Consider the following 22,277-nt stretch of genomic DNA (forward strand, 5'->3'; position numbering starts at 1 on the left):
TATGCACACATAAATATCCCATTTTCTATATAGAATAAAATATGAAACTTGTGTATGCATCTGTCATAATATTGCACTCAAACTGTCTTTTCTTTTCCTTCTCCAGTGTTTTTTTCTTCTCGATTTCACAGATATTCTCACACGCCAAGTCGATTACCTTCGGCTGCTCTCTGTGCTTGAGTGAAAGTTTTGCCCTCAAGTTTTGAGATCGGGGAGGTTTTGACAGTTTTGTGACCAGCTCATGGCTGATTCTGTCGATGAATGCTATTGGCTGATGGCTCCTGGTATTGTGATTGACTGTATGCTCATAAAAAAAGACTTAATGCTATTAAACTATTATTATATGATAGATGAACCATGGTTTGCTTCTGACCTATCGACATTTACTCTTCGTCTGCTAGTGATGTGTCGGTCAAGAACAAGTTGATTCCCATCTGAGAGCTGATTAATTTTTTCCTTTTTGTTAATTCATACAAGGAAAATAAGTATTTGAGAAAGAAAAAGATCTTGGCAGGTTTATATTTTTCACTTTGTGTTTTATCACCCTCGAGTTTTGACATGGTTATGACGCCATAACCTCTGCTCACCCTCTCCAACCTTTTAGCCCCTTTCTCTCTAACCTGAGGTTCTAGCCTCAAAGCCAAAATGGTCATGTTGCAAAACTGTCCAGCTCCCAAACATCATGGCCCCTAACAATCTTTGTCCATACTTAATAACAGGTGTGACCACCTCCCCCAACCTCCCTCCCAACCAACTGTATCTCCCTCCAGCACAAAGCATTATAATATCCTCAGGGTGTCACTTGAAGATTTACTCTCATTCTACTGAATGTATTGAATGGATCTTGTATTGAATTTATCTTGCCATATTTACTCCCTTTAATGATCTATGGGCCTCTATTACTGTTTTATATGTCTGTGTTTAACATGCCTATGCGCCATTGTACTTTTTATTTCTCTGCTATGCTATGGCCTTGGTGAAATGAAATATCATGTCGCTGTGTGAACTCTGCAGCTGCAAATGACAGCAATGTGAACTTTGACTTTACCTAGACTAAACAGCAGGCACAAATGACACCTGACAGCTGACCTACTGACTATAGTGTGTCATATGTGTCCTGTGAGTGACACCGGTGCCTGAGCTGGGTGAAGCAAGTCCTGTGAATCTTCTCCTTGTCCCAGATGAGGGAGAAGAACTCCGCCCTTGGTCTTGTTGACAGAAACCCTAACAGAATAGCTCTGTGTGTGGTATTGTCTAGGAGAAAAGATTCAACGATTACTGTCTTACTGCATTTAATTTCACCCTCCTTAACGTGGCTGGGCAGAGAGCCATAGTTGCTTCCGGTGTTTCCCAAACCACAGTCAGGTCTCTGGAGCTCTGCTGACCCGACTCTGCCACACGCACTCTCCCAGAACCAGTACACAGTCACAAAGTACGTCAATTATGAAAAAAGTCAAAAGGCCGACTGGCTAACGGCCCACATCTGTCAATAAAGCGGCATGACGATTTGTCATTAGATGTCCATTCCACCGAGAATCATTCCAATGGAGCTGAGCAAGAAAAAGGAAAATCAAAAGGACATCATCATGTTCATTTGACAAGACCAACCAAGCACTATATCACCCCAATACTGAAGCTCTACAGGAACTGACATACCAAACAATGGGCTTCCCATCTGACTCTGTGTGCTTTGTTTGGGCAGAATGTTGGGGAGAAAGTCTGTGACTTACGGATGACTTCCATACTGCCATAAAGCCTATTATACGGTATATATATTTTTAAAAAATCAGGTTACATACTGCTCTGCTTCAGAGGTTTGTCGGCTCGAGGTACAGTACAGTACCTATTTATTTACTTTTACTATCACTGTGCAATTATACGAATGATATTACTATTTACAGTATTATTATTTTTTAGACTTAAAAATTCAAGTTAAAGACAGACTTAGGGATTTTGTTCATGGCCTGGGAACCGCCTGTATACCATCAGTCTGGGGACATGACAGTAGATCTTTAACGTGTCTCTTTCCTGACATTCACTTGTGATATGTATACATCACATAATCTCATTGTAAGACTTCAGTTTAGCGTAGCTTGTTTAATGATAAGACAAGTGGGCTTTATTGTCATACCATCTATACTGTATACAGGTATACGGTGGCAAAACATCGCCCAGGACCACAGTGTGACACACAACCGGCAAGTGATAAGTGGAAAAAAACACACAGAACAGTGCAAAACACGTCTGCATCCATCAGAGTGTCAGCTCAGGTTGGGCTAGTGCTTCATGTACCACAGACACTCCTCACTGGCTTGCTAACTCCTTGGTGATGTTCTCCGCAAACCCAAACCTCCATCTTTCCCAGGATGCAGTGCTTGTCTTAAATCCAGAGTCCAGTCCTTGAAGCACGCTGAGGCTCAAAAGGGTTGCACCTACAGAAAGAATCCTTTACATCAAAGAATGATCAACCTGACAATCCCACATGTAGTCATGCCGATTCTGCTAAAATAATAAAAACAATGAATAGACGCACATATGCACTTTATGCCAACGTACGTTGTGTGGCCTCCTGCCTGACTCTTTCCCACACATTCAGCTGGGCCCCCTGGGAGGCAGGGGTAGGAGGTGACCATCTGGACCTAGCAGGTATAAATAGAGGTACCTCAGGGTTCTGAGCTGCTTGTGAGTCCCATTGCCTCAGAACGAAGTCACTGTCATTCACAGGAAGCTCCCTGATGCCTGGCTCCCCACTGCTTACAAAGAGACAGCTGCACGAGCCCTCGACTTCGGGAAAAGTGTCGTATTCAGCAGATCGGAAAAAGACTGACCAGAAAAAGGAAGGAGAGCCCCTAAGTTGGTGAGTGTTTTTTTTTTGTTAATTTGCATCATATCCTATGAGGAGATTAACCAGTAGTAAAAAGATGAGCTACTTTGTTAATCCCGTGTCATGTTTGTATGTTTTCCTAAGAAGGCAATACTGATGTGATTACCAGTCATCCCTGAAAACAGCAATATGAGAATTAAGAAAGATATATTTTCATTTATTTATTCCATCCACTATATTTATTCCACCCCATTTTGCAGCAGTATTTATCGTTTACATACATATTGCAATTTGCATATAAACCCTTGTATACAGTCCGTTTCACGTTGTCCGTTCTTATTGCACTTTTCATACTGTGAAACCTCCTCTTATCACTCGATGTTTTTATGTTGCACCGTGTGGCTCGGGGAATGTTATTTTGTGCTTTTGTATAAGGACGATGACAGTAATACTCAATTGATTTAGTGTGTATTAGGGTTTTATAATCAGTGTCTCCTCGTCGTATAAAGGGTTAAACTAGTTTAAGTTCTTTTGTTTGGTTGAAGCTGGCTTGTTGATCATTTACTCAACATTCTGGCAGACACCAACTCTGCAACCTGCCACGAAGGCTAATTTGCAAAACTCCTGCCTCTGGTTTACCAGTTGTTCTAAAATTTGATGTTTTATATTGACTTATTAGCAGGGGCATCAGAAGCATTTTGAATGTGGGGAGGGGGGGGACAAACTGGTATAAAACTAATAATTTATGTTAAATGCAGGGGGGTCCAAACAAAAAATTATGAAATGTGACGGGGACACATCCCCCTCAGATTTAATGGTGGCGACGCCCATCCTTATTAGGTCCATTTTTTATTGATTTACAAATAGATACATAGAAGCACAGTACCATGATTTTTTTTTTTTACTTTTACTCCGTGTTGTCTTTTTGTTTCTTACTCTTTTGTTAACACATTTCTGTGCACACAGAGGAGATTCACACTAATGTCTGTGTGTTTGAGGCAAGCCCCCAAGAACTAAGACTAGTAGTGTAGTAATCCTGTTTCTTTCTGAGGTAATTTGCTGACCTTCTCTGTCCATTTATTCTGCCTTATTCTTCAATATATTTATTTAATATATAAAGAGTGATCTGGAGGTTCAGAGACCTGGGTGCTTTCTGACTGCACGGTGACAGCTAAATGTGGTATAGGAAGGCTGACGCCACTCTGACCTTTTCTGACCTTTGCATAGGTATGCAAGTGAACCTCAGTGTCATTTTCAAGAACAATGACAGCGTTTTTTTTTTTTTTACTGTTTAGCACTAAGTATTCGTTCAAATTACATACCTAATTCATACACTCAAAATAGAAAACTAGGTTTAATCATTTCCCCACAAAAAACATCAGAATCGGAAAGGTCATATCTTGGATACGTCAAAATTATTAGACTAATATATGCATGCTGCACGAATATATTGTATATTCAGCAGTTTATGCATCCGTCTCTCTGAGCAGCAGTACTGAGATCTTTCCTGTCCGTAAAGTCACGTAAGTGGTACCAGCTGTATGTCGCAGTTCCACTGCATCCATGCCACCATAAAAAACACTTAGAGGTACGTTTTATGAGCGTCAGCTAATGGATCATCGATGACCCATTCAGAGGTTAAAGTTGAAGTGTCATGTTTCCAAAAGAGACTTAATGCATCCCCGATGTCCGGCCATCTGATGAGATAACGCTACCGATACGGCGCGTTTTAAACCCTTAGAATACATATACATTATTAATTATTATATAGTGTTCTCGGGACAATAACCGAACGTCTCAGGACATATATACATACTGAAGACCAGAAAACGTCTTTAAATAAAGAAATAATACTTCGAATAACGCGGAAGCCATAACCAACTTCATCTGATCCCAAGGTAGCGGTAGCCAAAGTACGATTTCATCCCCAGCAGCGAATTCTGTGGACGGAGCGACTATGTCTTAGGTGGGGGGTAGATGTGGAATAAAATATTAGTCAAATGCGAGAAGCAGTAGTAGTTTTTACATCAATAAAGACGCATATGTACTATTTAGTGGAATACAAAAGAAAGTGTATATAAAATGAAAAGCGGCCGTAATATTTAATTGAATACCTTCCCGCGTGTGTTCCATCACTACTCCCCCATTTCGAACAACATAGAAGAGTCCCAAACCCAACTCCTTTGCACATTGAGTTGCCCCACTGAGCGAAAGGTGGCTTCGTTACTGTGCTGGAGTTTGACTTCTTTGGAATTGAGGGTGTGTCATCATTCGTGGCTCGCTGGCTTTGGTGAAAATGCAGAAGAAAGAAGCTGTTCCGATATTTCGCTTCGTGAGAACAACAGTGTAGGAAACCAGTCCACCAAATAAGACATGCCGCGTTTTTGCTTGTTTAAAAGTGCTGGAGCTTGGCGTGCAATAGACCGGCATTCTCCGGGAATATTTTTTTTCTCCCCGATTTGCTGGTCAAGTTTTTCTTAGTGGAACAAAAAAGCCCGGAATCTCATGCTTATTTCGATGTTTAAAGGGGCATTTTACACACGGCTGGACGGTTTGGCTGAAGAGGATACCGTGTGAAACCTAACTGCATAATTAACACCGACTTGTTTTTTATTGTTATTATTTTTTTTAATCACGGATAAACATACCGTTTAAAGTGGATCTCAGGTTTCGGAAGCAGGCGAGTCACGCTGAGATCTTTGATCTTTACTTCTTGTTACCCCTCAGCCTTGCTCTTCCAACTTTGCTAATGGTCTGACGCTTTGTGTGTAATACAAGATATAACGTGGCTAAATCACTGCTCTGCAGTAACTGCAGGTATAATCACACGCACAGGTCATCTTTTAGTGCTTTTTAGCGATTGTTTTTGTAGCTATTTATTGTATTCCACATTGAAAAGCGAACTACACCGGGTGTCCAAGCAAGGTAAGAACCGGCACTGGTTAAAATGCAGTTTTGTATCCCTGTATATTTGAACGAACTCTGACACTTTTTGCATTTTGCGATGATTTATTTGCCCAATATGAACCTTAATTATTATTTTTATTATTATTATTAAGCGTGTAAGCATGAATTGCCACTTTCAGACAGGCTGTCTCAGTTTCAGTTCCTTTTATATTTTTTGTTGTTTCTTTGTAATATATTACTATATTCGTTTTCCAGTGGCTTTCAGTTTTTTTTTCAGTCTCTGGATGGCACTATATAGCTCTTTAATGTACTTTGTCCTTCTCTAACAGGATGACAGAGTAGCTAGGTGAGCTGTGTCTGACGTCTGCATCCACCAGTGATGTCTTTGTGGCTGTGGAGCTGGCCTGACGGGAGGCCTTTGCTCCTCATCTTCCTGCTATGGGACTGTCTCTGGGGCCAGGTGCTTAAGCCAACCCAGTGGCCCCTGGTTTCCGGGAAGCCCGTGCTGCTTGCCTGGAATGCCCCTACGGAGGAGTGCGCCCCTCGCCACGGTGTCCACTTCGGGCTGGACCTGTTCGACATCGTGGCATCGCCCAGTGAAGGTTTCGTCAGACAAAACCTCACCATCTTTTACAAAGAACGGCTGGGCCTGTACCCTTACTTTGAGAGCTCTGGCACTCCTGTCAATGGAGGTCTGCCCCAAACCGCCAGCTTAACCAAACACCTAGATGCGATGAATGAGGGTCTGAAGAAGTACATCCGTGACTCCAGTATCCGGGGCCTGGCTGTAATCGACTGGGAGGAATGGCGCCCTCTGTGGATCCGCAACTGGGATGCCAAGGACATTTACCGGGTCAAGTCGCGCGAGCTGGTCTCCCAGAAGAACCCTAAGTGGACCCAGGAGGAGGTCGCACGGGTAGCGCAGCAGGAATTCGAGCAGTCGGCTCACAGGTTCATGCTGGACACTCTGAGGACGGCCAAGAGCAAGCGGCCCAATCAGCTGTGGGGCTTCTACCTGTTCCCTGACTGCTACAACCATGATTACAAGGGCGGCTTGGCCGGATACACGGGCCGCTGTCCGCACGTGGAGATGACACGCAATGACCAGCTGGCCTGGCTGTGGACTGAGAGCACTGCGCTCTTCCCATCGGTTTACATGCCGGCGGTGCTGCGCTCCACGCCGTCGGGCCGGCAGTTCGTGCGTAACCGCGTGCGGGAGGGCATGCGGCTGGCGGCGGTGGGTGAAGGCCTGACCCGGCCCGTCTTCGTCTACACGCGGCCCACTTACACCAACGAGATGTCCCTTCTGACAGAGGTAAACCGATGTGCAAAATAAAGACGTCAGCAGCTGCGTTTTATTCAGAGTGGCCAGCAGTCTCACCCGTTGATATTTTCCTGGAGGAATTGTAAACGCCATGCTTTTGGGTACGACTTCAAGCCCACTTCAGGTTACAGATTCATGTTCACGGCTCCCTTACACGATACCTACAGGACGGCCCCAGTAACCTCTATACCGAGAAAAACACGCTAAAAGACGGAGCCTCACGCCAGTGTTATTTTTCCCCCCTCGAGAGCTGCAGTACAACACCCCTCTCTCCCTCCAGTGAATACATTATGCATTTATGCATAGTTATGAGTTTCCACGAGAGAAAATATTAGCGGGATGCCTAGTTGTTAAGCCCTGATGTCATCTAGGATATCGGCGTAATAGATTCCATCTGGCAACTCGGTCTTTAGTTGTGATTTCCGTCTTGTGGGCAGCATGTCTGTGGACTCTTGGCCACTGGACTGCAGCCATTGCATAAATCGACCTTGTCGAGGTCTGTGCTCCATTCTGCTTGTATATTTATAGATGCAGTTTTGGAGAGGATGCTGTGCAACGTACGAATGGGGCAACTAGAGTTATTGTGGAGTAGGCGGATTTTCCCTCTTATCAGATGGGATTCTGGGTGATGTACGTCATACATATGAGAAATAAACGATTTATTGTGTATATGGGTTTATTTAGCCAAGACAGGGTTCTATTTCAGAGTATACCTTAGTGGTTGTAATTCAGAGTTTAGATTGTCGGATGCATTTTCCTGGCAATGTCAGGCCCTATGGGAACCTGGCAGTAAACACTGTCAGCCGGCCGATACGCCGGGGCAGATTGAACTGGCATTGAACATGGAATCTCTGTCAGACAGTGAGCCCTTTGTTTCTCTGGAAGATTCTCTGTGGCCTTAAAGAACGATGCTACCTGTCGCTGACCAGCGCAGACACTCCCAACTTCAGAGTCTGGGCCCGGGACTCTCATTTCCCTTTAAAACGGGGATCTTTGCTTTTGCGAGGGCCTTATGGCCGTCTGCTAGCGAGCTTCTACCAACCTACCGACAAGGGAAGCCAAGGTTATCTGCAAAACATGGTAAAAAAGTTAATTTTGCATTTCAACGGCATTTATTTATTATGATTATTGAAATTAAGCAAATTGAGTAATATATAAATGCAGCTATTATTCCTTTATGGACACCCTAGGGGTGTTTTGAGGTTCTAGAGTAACAAGTTATTGTGAAGAATGAATGAGTTTTGAGGGGTGGATTATTTTCCTTCTGGATTTCCATGTGGATGCACAGAGGCCCCTGTTCCCGCCTTCCTGTTTGCGAAACCGTGAAGCACGTGTGTTGGGATTCATTCAGTCGTTTAACCCAGCATGACGTCTTCTGCCATTAGACGAGGAGCTTCCCAAACTCATAATACACTTGAGATAAGAAGATGAGGGACAACATGTTAAAATTTAAAAGTGAAATTAGAAATGAAATGGAGCCTTTCTGCAGGAACATCTGTTGCCAGGCTGGGTAACGGGAAACATGCCCTGGGGTAGAAAAATTGTCTTTGGTTTATAGGAGAGAGGTCAGCCGTTGGCATTGGGGGCGATACTGTGGGGGTTAAAGGTCGTATCTGGGCAGATTTGGGTCATGTGATTTAAGAGTCCTCCTCGGGAGGGGGAGCAGTTCTGTTTAATTTCCTACGTGATTTAGTGGTCACATTTTGGTGCTCTCACCTTCTTGGTTTGGATTCAGTTCATAGTCAGGGAATATCAAGTGTCAAAAAGAAAATACACAGTTTGTCCTAATAAATAGGAAAATTCCCATATGTGGTACGGAGCAGGGGAAAAAAAAAAAAAAAAAAAACAAAAAAAAAAAAAAATATATATATATATATATATATATATATATATATATATATATATATATATTATACACACATACACACACACACACACACACACACACACACTGCATAGAGGATAAATGGACCTAAGTGTGGATGAGCTCTTACCCACTGATAAAACAAATAATATTAAATGTTAGGTCACCAACCCTGCTCCTGGAGACCGACCACCTTGTTAAATTAGGGCTGCACATAAGCTTAACACACCTGGTACAGGTAATCAGGTCCTTGTGTAGCATGTTACTAGTAGAACCAACTTAGCATCAACATAGCTGGTTGTAATACTTATCTGAGTAAGGTGTGTTAAATCAGCTCTGCATCTAACCTCTGAAGGATGGTAGCTTTCCAGGAGGGGGGTCGGTGACTACTGACTTATCCTGTCTTGCTTTCCATGAGGCATAAATATGTGCCCTTGAGAGGTAAAGTGGGCTATCCCACATTTTTGACCCCTACCCCCTTTTTATTGAATATTTTCAACTGGATAAGTTATTATCTAAGTCATACCTCTGTACTACCTATGATATATATCAATTGTAGGGTATAGGCACACTGATTTTTAAAAAAAAAAATCAACTTTGGAGCTCATTTTCTCAAAACTTTGTTTCTGTGGGATAGCCCACTTTACCTCTCAAGGGCACATATATAAATGAGCAATTTTTTGAGGGGGGTCACACTTGGTCGACAGTGTCCAGTACCCTTGGGGAAGTTGGGGTTAAGAGCCTTCCTATAGGGCCCAACAGCGGCATCACTTTATCAGCCATGGGATTCGAATTGATAACCCTCTGGACGGAGAGATTTAACCTACAGAGTCACACCATTTCTAATGTCTGATTTTAGTTGCTCTTATTTGCAGTATTAAACAAAGTGAAGGTCATGTTTCTTCAAAAGGGGTGACGTGGCCAGTAACAGTCACCTGTATAATACCTGTAAATGTGTGTAGCGAGATGGTGTGTGCACGCCCTCCTATGGTCACCATCCCACATGACACCCTAACCCCACTGTTTCCTCCCTAACCAAACCCTCAATGATACCTGTGCAGCATTAGCCCTATAGCCTCTTGGTGAACTTTCCTTGTAGAGAAGATGGAGAGATGCACATAAATGTTCTGAGCTTTGTCTGTCTTTCTGTAGGTGGACCTGGTCTCTACCATCGGGGAGAGCGTGGCCCTCGGGGCAGCTGGGGTGATCTTCTGGGGAGACACCGCCTACGCCAGCAGCAATGCAAGTTGCCTCATCTGCTCCTATCCCACCTTCGCTTCTGTTTCCTAATCGCCTTGGTCATTAACATGAAGCTCTTCTGTGGGTCTCTTGTCTTCCCTTACCCAGGCCAACTGCACCAACCTCAGCTCATACCTGCAGGGTCCTCTGGGAACGTATCTGCTCAACGTCACCACGGCCGCACAACACTGCAGCCAGTCGCGCTGTAGCTCCCGTGGTCGCTGCCTTCGCCGCCTCGCGGATGCCGACTCCTACTTGCACTTGAACCCGCAGAGCTTCTCGCTAGAGAGCACTGGCAGGCGGCTGCAGGTTCGAGGGCAGCTGGGGGCTGGTGACAGAGAGACCTTCAAAAGGGATTTCCAGTGCCAGTGTTACAGCGGCTACCAGGGCGATTCTTGTTCCAGGGAGATTGGACCACCTGGGGCCTCCTCTAGTATGGGGGCGACGTGGGTGTCGGTTATGTTCTCCCTGCTCCTCCTGTTCCTCCTCCATTGACCTGGAGCTCAGGTCCTAGTTGTAGCCTCAAGCTCCATTTGGACATCATCCTTGGTGAGAGCTGGGGAAGGGATCTAGGGAATGACTGGGATGGTGTATCCAACCAAAGGGGAATGGGTAGATCCTGCAGGTCACAGAAAAAAAGGAACACTCCATTTGTGGCATACACCTGACCTATGCACATCCTCATCACATCCCATGATCTTGATTTTTTCTAGAAGACTCTTTTATCCAAAGCGATGCACATTTTTGAAAGAAAGCAGGTTAGGCAGTGCCTGGGACAGTTGGGGTTGCTAAGGGGATTCAAACCAGCGACTTTCTGTTCACAAGCACAGCACCCTAACCTGCTGAGCCCCATACTGCCTCCCTGAAGAAGGCATGAACCGTCTTCAGAGGTTCAGAGTAGGGCGATGCAGTTGTTAATGTCCTTACAGCAGCACTGTCTGTCACTGAACGAAATCCTGCGTGACCATTTAGTTTTGATGTTTTTTTACGGGGGGGCGGTTCTGGTTATCTTGTGTTAGGTGGGTTTACTCCACCTCTTTCTGTGTGTGACTGTATGGAGTAGCCTGTGAGTCAATGTGTAGCTCACTTGTACAAATATATATCATATGTCAACCTGTGTCTCTCTATCCCAATCTAGGGACTGGCCGTGTTTTTGTTTCCTGTGCAAGTGTGTAAACCTTCCACTGCTGCTCTTCTGGGAATCGTGGTTCCTGGAAAATATGGACCCTGATAATAAGAGAAAGCACCATGCTCTTTGTATGCTTTCATTTGTCTTTTGTATATTTTTGCTATTTTAACTGGAACAGTAAGAGAATACTTAGCGCTTGTGTGCTTCTGTACCTGTTTCATCCCTTTGGTGGGTTTATATAAGCGATCCTCAATCCAGTGCACATTTAAGGAATAATTTAAAAGTTAGTGCACTTGGAAACGTCAGGGGAGAGACGGTCCAGCTGAGCTGTGAATGAACTACTCTGTTCGGCAGAAGTGAAAGCTGAGGTACAGTAATTTCCCCTCCCCAACTCAGCTGTCTTGGCCAAATGTGGTACAGAGGTTTTTAATCAAAAATTTTAAATGATTCTTTTTCCATGTTTTAATCATAAATTTTCAGTCCAGCATTTTGAAGATGCATGTGTTTGTTTTTAATTTGCATAACTTTCCCCTTCCTGGGCCTTCCACTTTAGTCACGTGTTTCAGTTCAGCTTTATTGACGCTGTCAGTAGCCCATTCACTCCTTTAATATGCACTTCAATGCATTTTACATTGCTCACGTGTCTGGCTGCTGGTTGGTGTGACTAATAAACCATGAAACATGTCAGTTCTAGGCTAGGAAGGTCCTAGACAGCACTGCACTCCTTCCGTACCCAAAGGTTTTTCCAGGTTCTCCTGGGAATTTAGCCCACAAAAGCTACCTTCAGCCCTGGACAGATTTCCATGAGGTATTGGCTGGATGCACTAATTACATGGAGCTGCTTATTTTTTAATTATATTATTATTGGCAAATTAAAGAGATTTTATAATTAAACTGATTTGACACTGTTGCCGATTTCTCTGTTACTGAGCATGACTTGTATCAAGGTCGGTGTTCACTTCTGCTGTAGCCGCCAATGGCATTTGCAGATGTTTCTGTGTTCATAGATTTCTGATGTTAAAAGCACCAAATATGCGATATTCACTCCAAGTTGTCTTTGTTTTGTCTACTTGATATCCCTCTGGAAGAAACTACACCAACTACACATCTTAGTATGGGTGAGATAAATGTCAGACATTTCTGGGTATTTTTGGCTTTGAGATCAAATGTTCCATCACTTGTGGACCTCCTTCTCACGGGACCATCTGTCACGGAGATAGGATCCGTCTGCTTTGTTTAATCTGCCTGGTTCCTCACAGCAGCTTTTATCTATGAAACTCAAAAAGCTCCAGCGATTATAATTACATTTCACTTCCTTGCAGAACTGGCTGGTTAACTGAGAGGTAAGTACCTTTCTAAAAAACACCACCCAGGACATTTTCTGGGCCTAAAGCCTTAAGCGTTTAATATACGATGTTCTCTTGTGTGTCCTGGACTGCTCGGAGTTGGAAAGTGGAAGAATATTCCTTAATACCTCTTGTACCTTTTTTGGTTAATACTAGGCTAGCCTTATCCAGCTTGGAATTTGCAGTATTTCAGCTGCTATGGGAAGTCAATTCTAAATATATAAATCATGTGAGGTTTGAGAGATGGTTGCTACTATTATTAATTGATGTCAAATATATACTTTGATTATGCATGTTTGTATGGTATCTTTCTAGTTAATAGTAAGCATAGAATGTATACAAAAGACAGGAATTATGTCTCACCATTATGTCTCTTCCAAGAGACTAATCACAGATTATTATTATAAAAATCAGTGAGCTGTCTTGCCGTGAATCTTGCTGATTGCCCCAGTGAGATGCTGGAGTGATACTGTAACAGTAGTTGGAATCCATACCCCCCCCCCCCCCTCCGTGACTATTTGAAGAGACCCCAGGTCTCCCTGCCTCCCACCAGGTTCCTTCAGCGTCTCTCTGCTGACTGATGGAACCGCAGTGATTTTCTACTATGGGATCCTTTCCAGTTAGGAATGGTGAAGTACTGGTGCCAAAAGCAATATTATTGGCCTGAAAATACAGAGCGAGCCTTGTTTTCTAACTTATTCCAGACACGGGCGCCATGCTTCTTGGGGTCTCCACAGGTTTACTGCCGCTTTGCCCTTTGACCCTTGGTGGGGAAAGACCAGTCTGCGGTAACCTACTGAGAAATGAATCTCCAGTGCTCTCTCAACAAGCCTGGATAAAAATAAACAAAATTGTGGTATAGATACTTTTTAATACAAGTGACTACATCTAGAATCTAGAAATACATTATACAAATACATCCTGCCATTGGTGAGTCTCTGCGACCACTACTGAATAAACTGGCACTCATATTTACTACAGAAAATGACTATGAGTTTGATTAGATTATTGCGCCAAATGACCATGTGAATGTACAGAATGTGTATTACAGCTCATGTTCTGAGGGGCACATTGAATATTTCTTGGCTGATATTAAAAGTCATTGGAACTAGTGGCAAAATTTCCTTTGGGGTTTAATATGAAGAATATGTCTACAAACCAATGTTATATCTATGCAAATATTCCTCAGGAATGCGTATCTATAATTTAAGAGACAAAGGTTTGTAAAATAAATAAACCCACAATTTAACAACCTCAGAACAAACTAAAAATTTAATTACATAATTATAAAAGTGGCAAGTTTAAGCACACATTCTGTTAACAGTAGACTTAGCGCCTGTGATATTGTGATAATTACTGCCAATTTTTGTCTTTAGTTATTTGCATTTTACACATTTAGCACATAGTGACCTATAAGTGATGCAGATAGCCAGGGAGGGGAAGAAGTCATTCCTTTTTAGTCCGAGTCAAGTCTCAAGTAAAAACACTGCAGTCCAAGTCGTCTCGAGTTGTTTGCCCCCAAGTCAAAGTTGAGTCCAAGTTTTTCCATCATTTTTGCTAAGTCACAAGACATCAAATTTGTGACTCGGGTCTAAGTCCAGTTGTGAGTCATGTAGCTTCAGTTCCTACTTATGTCAGTTTTATACCTTTAGTGATTAAAAGTTGCTGCAGCAAAAACCTGCCACAGTACATTGTAGGATATATTCTTTATAAGCAGAGATAGGTTGAAAAGAGAATGTCCACTCATGGTTGTCTTGACAGTTTTTACGTCTGCGTATATGCAAGGAGTGATGCCTGACTTGAGTCATTTGCCCTCAAGTCAAAGTCATTTCAACAGTTTGCGATTTGCTCCACCCCCATACAAACCTGAGCGGGATAAACTATTGGAAGATTAATGGTGGTTGTGTTATTGAGTAACATACCCTGATGGTTGCTTGAGTGATGATCTCGATGCCTTTGTTTCATATGACTGCCTCTAACATCTGAACGAAAGCAGTCCATACATTTCTCACAAATCTGCATGAGACCATGAGACTTTGCTGTAAGGTGAGGCTGCACGGTCAGCCAGGAGCCGCCTCCGGGAAGCACAGGGAACAAGGAAGTGAATATGTTTAGGTTGAATCCATCACACGATTAAAATAAAAATCTTAATACGTCGGCCTCGATTGTCATTAACAGATTGCACATCTTCAAAATGCTAAATGGCGCACACAATAGGTGTTTTCTGGTAGAAAGGTGCACGGCACTATTACTCTGAGCGCTGTATGCCTGTCCGGGTAAGGAAAAGAAACAAGAAATCACGCTTTAAATAATGTTTAAGTAATGTTTTAAACTTAATTGCTAATAGTTTCAGTCCTCGGTGTTTTTAATAGAAAGATATTACGGATCGGACAAACATCAATGTACATTTCTTTATGGGAAGAAGTGTTTTCTAAACGTAACGCATATGTTCCGCTGCAGTTAGACTATCCACCCCCCATTTTACTCAACTGCGTCTTCTTCAACGGTAAGTAACAAAGCAGAGATATTCATGGGAAGTTTGAGAAACTTTAACGCTGCAGTTTCGCATTCGTAGTTTTGTTTTTGATGCAGACTCGTAAAGGGCTCCAAGTCTGTAAGGAAGCACCCCAGAAACACATGCGTCCCGAAAACCATCAGCTAGACATCAAGCTTTATAGCGGCATCGCTGGTAATAATAATGCCGTGAGCGAGTTTATTCATCAGTGTGTAAAACCAAGTACGTCTCCCGAGTTTCCTAAACGAGTATCATAGAACGGAGTTAATGAAAAGGTTCAGGTTTTTAATGCAGTCTTGTCTAGTGGCAGCGTCTTTAGTTTGTTCTGAGCTTGTTAGATTGTGGGCTTGTTTATTTTACAGCATTATCCAAAACTAAGTCTGTTTTTAACAAGCTGGCGTGCTGTTTATAACTAATCACTCGACCATTTTAGTGTCTCCTTATTTGGTGTGTTTCTTCCTGCGTTTCCCCTCGTTCTTCTCGTCCTTCTCGTCATCCCGCTTTTTCTGAATTGATAGTCGAAGCTAAATCCAAATGAGGGTCATGAAACGCAAACTCAAATAGGCTAAGCTTTATGCCCACGATAAAACTTAAAAATGTAACCCATCCAAAATATTAGTCATTTGCCGCGCCAGATTTATGCAGTGTGTGGCGATTCCATATAGCAAAAATAATACAAGAAATTTAGTTTTAACTGCGGTACATGTATTCACAACGAAACGACTTATGTTTAATTGTTACAAGTTAGCCAAAAATCACTAATGTATGTGCTGTCCAGTAATGAGTTTTCTAAATTAGCTAGTTTGTATTATATAGCTCTGCGTAAATCTCACGCCAAACGAGTCAATACTAGCTAGTAACCTTAACATACTGAACTCACGTTAAATCAGCGTAACTAGTTAGACAATGAAAGTCTCTTCCAATATGTTTAGTAACTGTATGAAACTTCATGGCTATTGCATTGCTGTAACTGTCCAGTCACAGGCCAATGGCCAAAATGAGCTTTCTGGGAATAAAAGCACACTTATTTAGGTTATATACATTTTTTCCACTACAACAGTGACAGTAATGCACATAAGGCATGTTAAGTTAACCTTGGGTTCTTCAATGAACTCTTGCATATAGACATAGAACATTGTTTTCACGTTGCAAGTATATTAATGCCATGAGAGTGTTAATGTTGGTTTTACTGCTTTACCAGAGACAGACTTACTCTCTCGATAGGTGAAGGAGTAGCAGCATGGTGCATCTAATCCTTATCTTCCTGTGGATTGCGGCGCCCATCTCAGGGTGGTACAAACCTAACGCCTCACCCTCTTTGGCCAGTATCCCTTTCCTCACTGTCTGGAATGCCCCAACAGAGCCTTGTAAGTCCAAGTATGGTGTGGACCTGGACCTGGGCATATTTGACATTGCAGTGAATGAGAACCAAACCTTCATGGGTGGAAACATCACCATTTTCTATGAGAGCAAGCTAGGGCTGTACCCATACTACAATGACCAGGGCGTAGCCATCAATGGCGGTGTGCCCCAGAATGCTAGCTTGCAACTCCACTTGCAAGCTGCCTGGGCCAACATCCTGACTGACATCCCCCAGCCTGACTTTTCTGGGTTGGCTGTGGTGGACTGGGAGAGCTGGAGGCCCCTGTGGTCTCGAAACTGGGACTCGAAGAGCATATACTGGGCGGGCTCCAGGTTACTGGTGAGGGCCCGGCATCCAGACTGGAGCCCAGAGCAAGTGGAGGTTGAGGCCCAGAGGGAGTTTGAGGAAGCTGCGCGGGCATTTATGGATGGCACCCTGAAACTAGGCCGTAGCCTTCGGCCTGGGGGGCTCTGGGGTTTCTATGGGTTTCCAGGCTGCTACAACAATCAATATAAGAATGCCACCGCCAACTACACAGGGGTCTGCCCCCAACAGGAAGTGCAGAGGAACGACCAGCTGAACTGGTTGTGGAATATCAGCTCTGCCCTCTACCCTGACATCTACTTGGAGCTGTCGCTGCAGGGCCGGGGGGAGGTCATCCTGCGCTACACCCGCTACCGCGTGCTGGAAGCCCTGAGAGTCGCGAGTCAGGTTTCAGCAGCAGCTCCGCCAGTGCTGCCCTATGCACGCATCGCCTATACCTACTCCCTCAACTTCCTGTCTGAGGCAAGTCAGAGTGAACGCTGACGGCATTTAATCGTGTGAATAATGGGCACACTTCAAACAAAGCTGCCGGTGATCTGCTACAGTGCTGTTCTCGGCTGTTGTGTTCCTTCTCAGACAGTGGCTGATGGTTCTTCGGACTCTCTGTGTCACAGGAGGACCTGGTCCACACCATTGGGGAGAGTGCCGCGCTTGGAGCCGCTGGGGTGGTGCTCTGGGGTGATTCTTATTTTGCCAAATCACAGGTAGGAAGCTGCAGAGACCTACACAAATGACAGGGAACCACCTGTATCTTTGGGGACTTACTTTTGACTCTCTCCAATTCAGACCATTGATTATTTCCCCATGTCAGCAAAGGAGATAAAAATATAGAAAAATTAGTAATGCTTTTTTGGAGCAATAATAATTTTTGGATGCATCTTGTCAAAATTTCTCCAAAAAAATCTCTCTGTTCAGAGGCAGGAGCGTAGCCTGCTGTGCTATAAATGTTTCATTCTGGGATGCCACTTAAGTTGATTAGCTGAACCGGTCTCTCCACAATAATTAAGTTTTCACTGTATCACAATGCATTCCCTGCCAGGAATTTTAATTAATACTGGATTATCTCACTACTGTACAAATGCAGTGCCTAGAAACAAAGGCAGCATCTGTACGGGAATACCAGGCATGCGGCTTCCTGTTATAACGGCTGAAGTGTCTCGGGAGGATGTGATAGTATCAGTCTGCAGACTAGCTGTAAACGCCCAGGTGTCGAATTTACTGCTGACGTCTGCAATGTGTGAAAATGCGACAGAAAGGCCCTGAAATGCCTGTGCTGCGGACCAGCCAGCAGACCGCTGAGCGTCGGACCCTCTGAAGGGGCCCTTACAGTAAAACCTCACATTTATGCCACTCAACCGTAACATCATACACCGATGCAAGAAAAAGAAAACATATTTTCAAAAACCCGTATTAGTGCATTTGAAAAAATAGTGCCACCATTGAAAATATGAATGAAGGAACAGGATATATATCCAGAGAACCATCCTGGATGAGATACCAGACACACACAGACTGTATGAGTAATGTAGAGACACTCTTTTGCTTATCCCATAGGTTTTCAGCCTTTTTTTAAATGAGGGACCCCCAAATAAAGACTAGATCTAGGGACCCCTCTACCCCTAATGCATGAGCAGAGGACATGGGCTTTATTTTTCCCAATAAACCAGTATAGTCACCAGCATGAAGTGGGTTACCCTTTACTCCCATCACCAGTACACAATTCGTCCCACATTAGCTACATTTATATTGTATTGTTTGCATGGTTAAACACTCCCAGCAGCATCTTAATTTCCCTTTTAAATTCGGAGGAGCTCCCTGATGGGTGCGCCCAGCGGGGGTGGATGACATAAGAACAGATGTGCGTTGACGCACAGTCGCCGCAGCCCGTGTCGACTCTTTAGAGCAGTGGAACAGGACTGCATTGTTCAATTATGTTCTAAAACAAAATGGGGGAAAAGTCATCGCACAGAAAAATCAAAACATGCTTCGAAATTTAAGAAGCGCCCAGCCTTAGCTGGAAGCCACCTGATATGGGTGCTTTATATATACATTTCAATCACTAGATTTATTAAATATTAACTTGCGAATGCTACTAATTGAAAAAAAATGAACAGAAATGTGAAATAAGGTTAAACAAAACACGGAAATTTATTGATCTCTAAGGTGCATTTTTTTTTTGCTGTTCAACAGCATCCCAAAGAGTTATTGATACACAGCAGTCACAAAAAACAAATATTAACACAGAAGTCCATAATACATTGCAGGTGGTTCAGAGGAGGTCAAGCATGCCTTGTTAACGTGAAAGGTGAATAATTTATTGCTGGTGGATCAGTACGGTAATGAGTCAGAGAGTTGAAATAGTGTCCACTGAATAAAATAAATCTAAAGTATGTATTAAGGAAAGCATTAAGAAAAAATACTACATTCGTATTTTATTCCTTTCATTCATCTATATCACTTATCACAGGGTCTTATGGGTTCAGAACCTGTTTGGTAAACAATGGGTTCCACGTACATTAATATTTAACAAGAATAAAGCAAAAACATCAAACAAAAATTAGTCTGTGTGTGAAATAGAACACAACTGTAAAGTTAAAGCCAAACTAATGTGTGTAGGGCAGGATACACCCTGAGCAGGATGTCAGACCAGCACTGGGCATCCACATAGTCACAGGGAAAGTATGAGAAATTAATGCCCTTCAACTACATGCGGTTGAATTGGGGCAGGTGGGTAATATCCAAGCTACACACGCAGAGAGGCAGAATCGAACCCACATGAGGAGGAGAGAGGTTACAGTGCTGTCCATTTAGCCAACACATCCATTTACGTAAACAAGCAAGGAGAAAAAAAGACACGTCACCCCAGATAAAATCCATTTCTTTAGAAATTAACTTATTTAAAATTGTGATGGGGGCAGGGCGGAGTCTGTCAGCCTTGTTTCTCTCATCCCAGGCCACCTGCATCGCCATCAAGAGCAACCTGGAAGGCACCTTGGGCCGCTACCTGGTCAACGTGACGAGTGCCGCTGCACTTTGCAGCGAGGCTGTGTGCTCTGCCCGGGGCCGGTGTCGGAGGCGAGACACCTTCTCTGGAGCGTACCTCCACCTGGACCCGGGGAGCTGGACCATGGTCCGGACAGTGGGGCCACACGGGGCCCGCTGGCACACCCTGAGAACGCGGCAGGGTAACGGCTACGTCCGCGACATGCTGGCGGACTTCGACTGCCTGTGTTTCCCGGGATGGGGAGGGCCGCGGTGTACAGAAAAGAGGTCGTAGGTCACGAGTGTCCAACAGATGGAGCTGTGCAAGGAGCCACAAGTCCCATTGCTTCCACTGTAAGAATAAAATTGTGACTGAGCTAAGCTGAAGGGAAACAAAGGCAGCCTGTCTGAGCTTGCTACGATCTGCAGCAGACACAAGTGAATCGAGGGATGTGGGGGTGGGGGGTGAGAAAAGGGGGAGCACAAGTGGAGACCTAGAAACCTGGAAAATGCTATGGATGTTCTAGTAACAAAATCTACTGCTGCACGCAGACAGTAAAGCAAAGCTGAGAGCACTTTGAGAAATTTTAATTTGAGTTTAATTTGGAATTTACTGCCTGTATCCTTTTAGTGGCACTGCATGATACTTCCGTATCTGTGAACTTCAAATCTTTGACTACATCCGGTGCTTCCCCCAAGATATACTACAAATTTAAAGGGCCGGTTTCTGTTTTGAGGAAAACTCTTCAAAGGTTTCCCTAAAGTATGTATTAAGGAAAGCATTAAGAAAAAATACTATACTATGGAACTGACAGAAGTATATAGGCCTAATTACAAATACCTGTTGTATACATGCTTTCATTGTCAACTGTTATGATACTAAGAGTATTATCTTTTGGTAGAAAATTTTACGTGTCTGTACTTATTCTGTGTGTACAAGTTACATAAAAATACAAACGGCTGTGGTCATTATCAAAGTTTGGTCTGTGTTTGACATTTATGATTTTTTCCCCATCCTATCCGATTTGCTCCAGTAAGATTCTGACTTTTCAGAGTGTCTTCCGAAGCCCATCCACACCTCATACCTTTGCAAATGACCTTTGCTTGTAGTGTTTCTGTCAAATGTTAGGAAATGAGTTCCTGTGCTCGTGGGAGACGATGGTGTATGTGTAGGTCACCGTATTACATCAACCACTCGGCTTCAAAGTGGTTGCTGATTGGCTGTTTACTGGGTTGTTCATGGGGGTGGGACGGGCCTACCCTATCACAAGGCTGGCCCGCCGTGCCAAGAGGGGGAAGAGAAATAGAAAAATGTGTTCTTTTCCCGAGGATATATTTTTTCATTTTATTTTTTGCAAAAATGTATTGTTGATTTGCACATAAACGTAACAAAAAGTTAATGCATAATATAGCTTTAGTGATGATGTTACTGTTCTGTCTCGCAGTGATGGTGGTGTTGCCGATTATTTGAACAGACAACCTCCAAGCCAGCTGGTTCTAAAAACTTATCCACGGCGAGAAATCGGTGGTAGAGAGAGATGTTTCTCTGCTACGTGTTATAGGTCTAGAGCACTGGATTGAATATTCAATCAAAGAAGATGCTTGCTTTTGCTTTCCCTGTGGGGTATTTAGTAGTCCCGCATGTCATGACATGCAGTATTTAAGGTTCAGTGCTATTCTGAATATAATTTAGCTTAAAAGTAGTCAAGTCAGGCAACATTTTATGCAAAGGTTTTATTTTCCGTCTGAAATATCTTGTTTTAGTAGAAATGATGTGTACTATTTAAAGTATATATGATGGAGGATGATCCACACGTGCTCATACAGGCATGCACACAGACACCTAAGCTACATACACCGGTGCATTCGCACGTACACACACACACACACAGACCCATGCATGCATGCATACAAACATACACATATGCTCACATAACTACACTCATACGCTTCTCCACACATGCTCACACTGGATAAGATGTCAGATAACTTTAGCATGTACATGGTTGGAAATTAGGAGCCCCATAGAATACTTCACTGTCATAGGACTCATGTCTCAAACAGCCATTTCTTTTTTTATATGTAATTGCCCCCCCCCCAAAAAATAAATAAAAAAAATCTTCCTGGCCCACCCTGTTACCGAGACCTGGAGCTGGGCCTCGCTGATCGCCCCATCCACTGCGACAGTGTATCATGCAGCGTCTATCACAGCCTGACTTCTCATGAGGAACATTCCGGCCCTGGGTGCAGTTAAAGCAGATGTCAGCTATGATGGGACTTGCATGGAACAGTTACTGATTACCTCCAATTGGAGGCATTGTCTCCAAAGAGGCTCCACTTGCCAGCCAACAGAGGTTTTCCTGCAGCAAGCTGGTGAGATCAGTTAGAAGTTAATAAAAGTCTCTAAAAGATGCAGGTGAATCAGAAGCTTTTGTTAGGTGTCTTGCTTGCATTCAGAGC

General features: G+C 43.5%; 2 protein-coding genes and 1 long non-coding RNA gene across 9 annotated transcripts; 2 read left to right on the top strand and 1 right to left on the bottom strand.

Moving 5' to 3' along the window:
• Nucleotides 1-2,082: 2,082 nt before the first annotated feature.
• On the bottom strand, nucleotides 2,083-4,789 carry LOC125747566 (uncharacterized). 2 transcript variants are annotated; one of them, XR_007399334.1, is made up of 3 exons: nucleotides 4,641-4,789; nucleotides 2,557-2,639; nucleotides 2,083-2,432 (listed from the first exon to the last, which is right to left on the bottom strand). It is a non-coding gene; the product is annotated as an uncharacterized LOC125747566 (long non-coding RNA). The 2 variants fall into 2 exon arrangements; XR_007399333.1 differs by lacking the exons at nucleotides 2,557-2,639; nucleotides 4,641-4,789 and adding an exon at nucleotides 2,663-2,783.
• Nucleotides 2,741-12,185, top strand: LOC125747558 (hyaluronidase-2-like). Of its 2 annotated transcripts, none has more exons than XM_049022910.1 (4): nucleotides 2,741-2,857; nucleotides 6,061-7,046; nucleotides 10,072-10,161; nucleotides 10,267-12,185. In XM_049022910.1, exons 2-4 carry the CDS (start codon nucleotides 6,111-6,113, stop codon nucleotides 10,651-10,653), a joined length of 1,413 nt encoding a protein of 470 aa, XP_048878867.1. In that variant the 5' UTR covers nucleotides 2,741-2,857; nucleotides 6,061-6,110; the 3' UTR covers nucleotides 10,654-12,185. The 2 variants fall into 2 exon arrangements, with proteins under 2 accessions (XP_048878867.1, XP_048878866.1); XM_049022909.1 differs by lacking the exon at nucleotides 2,741-2,857 and adding an exon at nucleotides 4,790-5,749.
• A 2,336-nt stretch (nucleotides 12,186-14,521) lies between these two features.
• hyal1 (hyaluronidase 1) lies at nucleotides 14,522-20,794 on the top strand. 5 transcript variants are annotated; one of them, XM_049022914.1, is made up of 6 exons: nucleotides 14,528-14,909; nucleotides 15,094-15,139; nucleotides 15,226-15,322; nucleotides 16,373-17,297; nucleotides 17,450-17,539; nucleotides 19,789-20,794. In XM_049022914.1, the coding sequence occupies exons 4-6, from the start codon at nucleotides 16,389-16,391 to the stop codon at nucleotides 20,110-20,112; spliced, it is 1,323 nt and encodes a 440-aa protein (XP_048878871.1). In that variant the 5' UTR covers nucleotides 14,528-14,909; nucleotides 15,094-15,139; nucleotides 15,226-15,322; nucleotides 16,373-16,388; the 3' UTR covers nucleotides 20,113-20,794. The 5 variants fall into 5 exon arrangements, with proteins under 5 accessions (XP_048878872.1, XP_048878871.1, XP_048878870.1 ...); XM_049022913.1 differs by having other exon boundaries at nucleotides 14,528-15,139; nucleotides 15,226-15,370; XM_049022911.1 differs by having other exon boundaries at nucleotides 14,528-15,139.
• Nucleotides 20,795-22,277: the final 1,483 nt, after the last annotated feature.

This window comes from Brienomyrus brachyistius, chromosome 8 (genome assembly GCF_023856365.1).
Source record: "Brienomyrus brachyistius isolate T26 chromosome 8, BBRACH_0.4, whole genome shotgun sequence".
In the NCBI taxonomy this organism is placed as follows: domain Eukaryota; kingdom Metazoa; phylum Chordata; class Actinopteri; order Osteoglossiformes; family Mormyridae; genus Brienomyrus; species Brienomyrus brachyistius.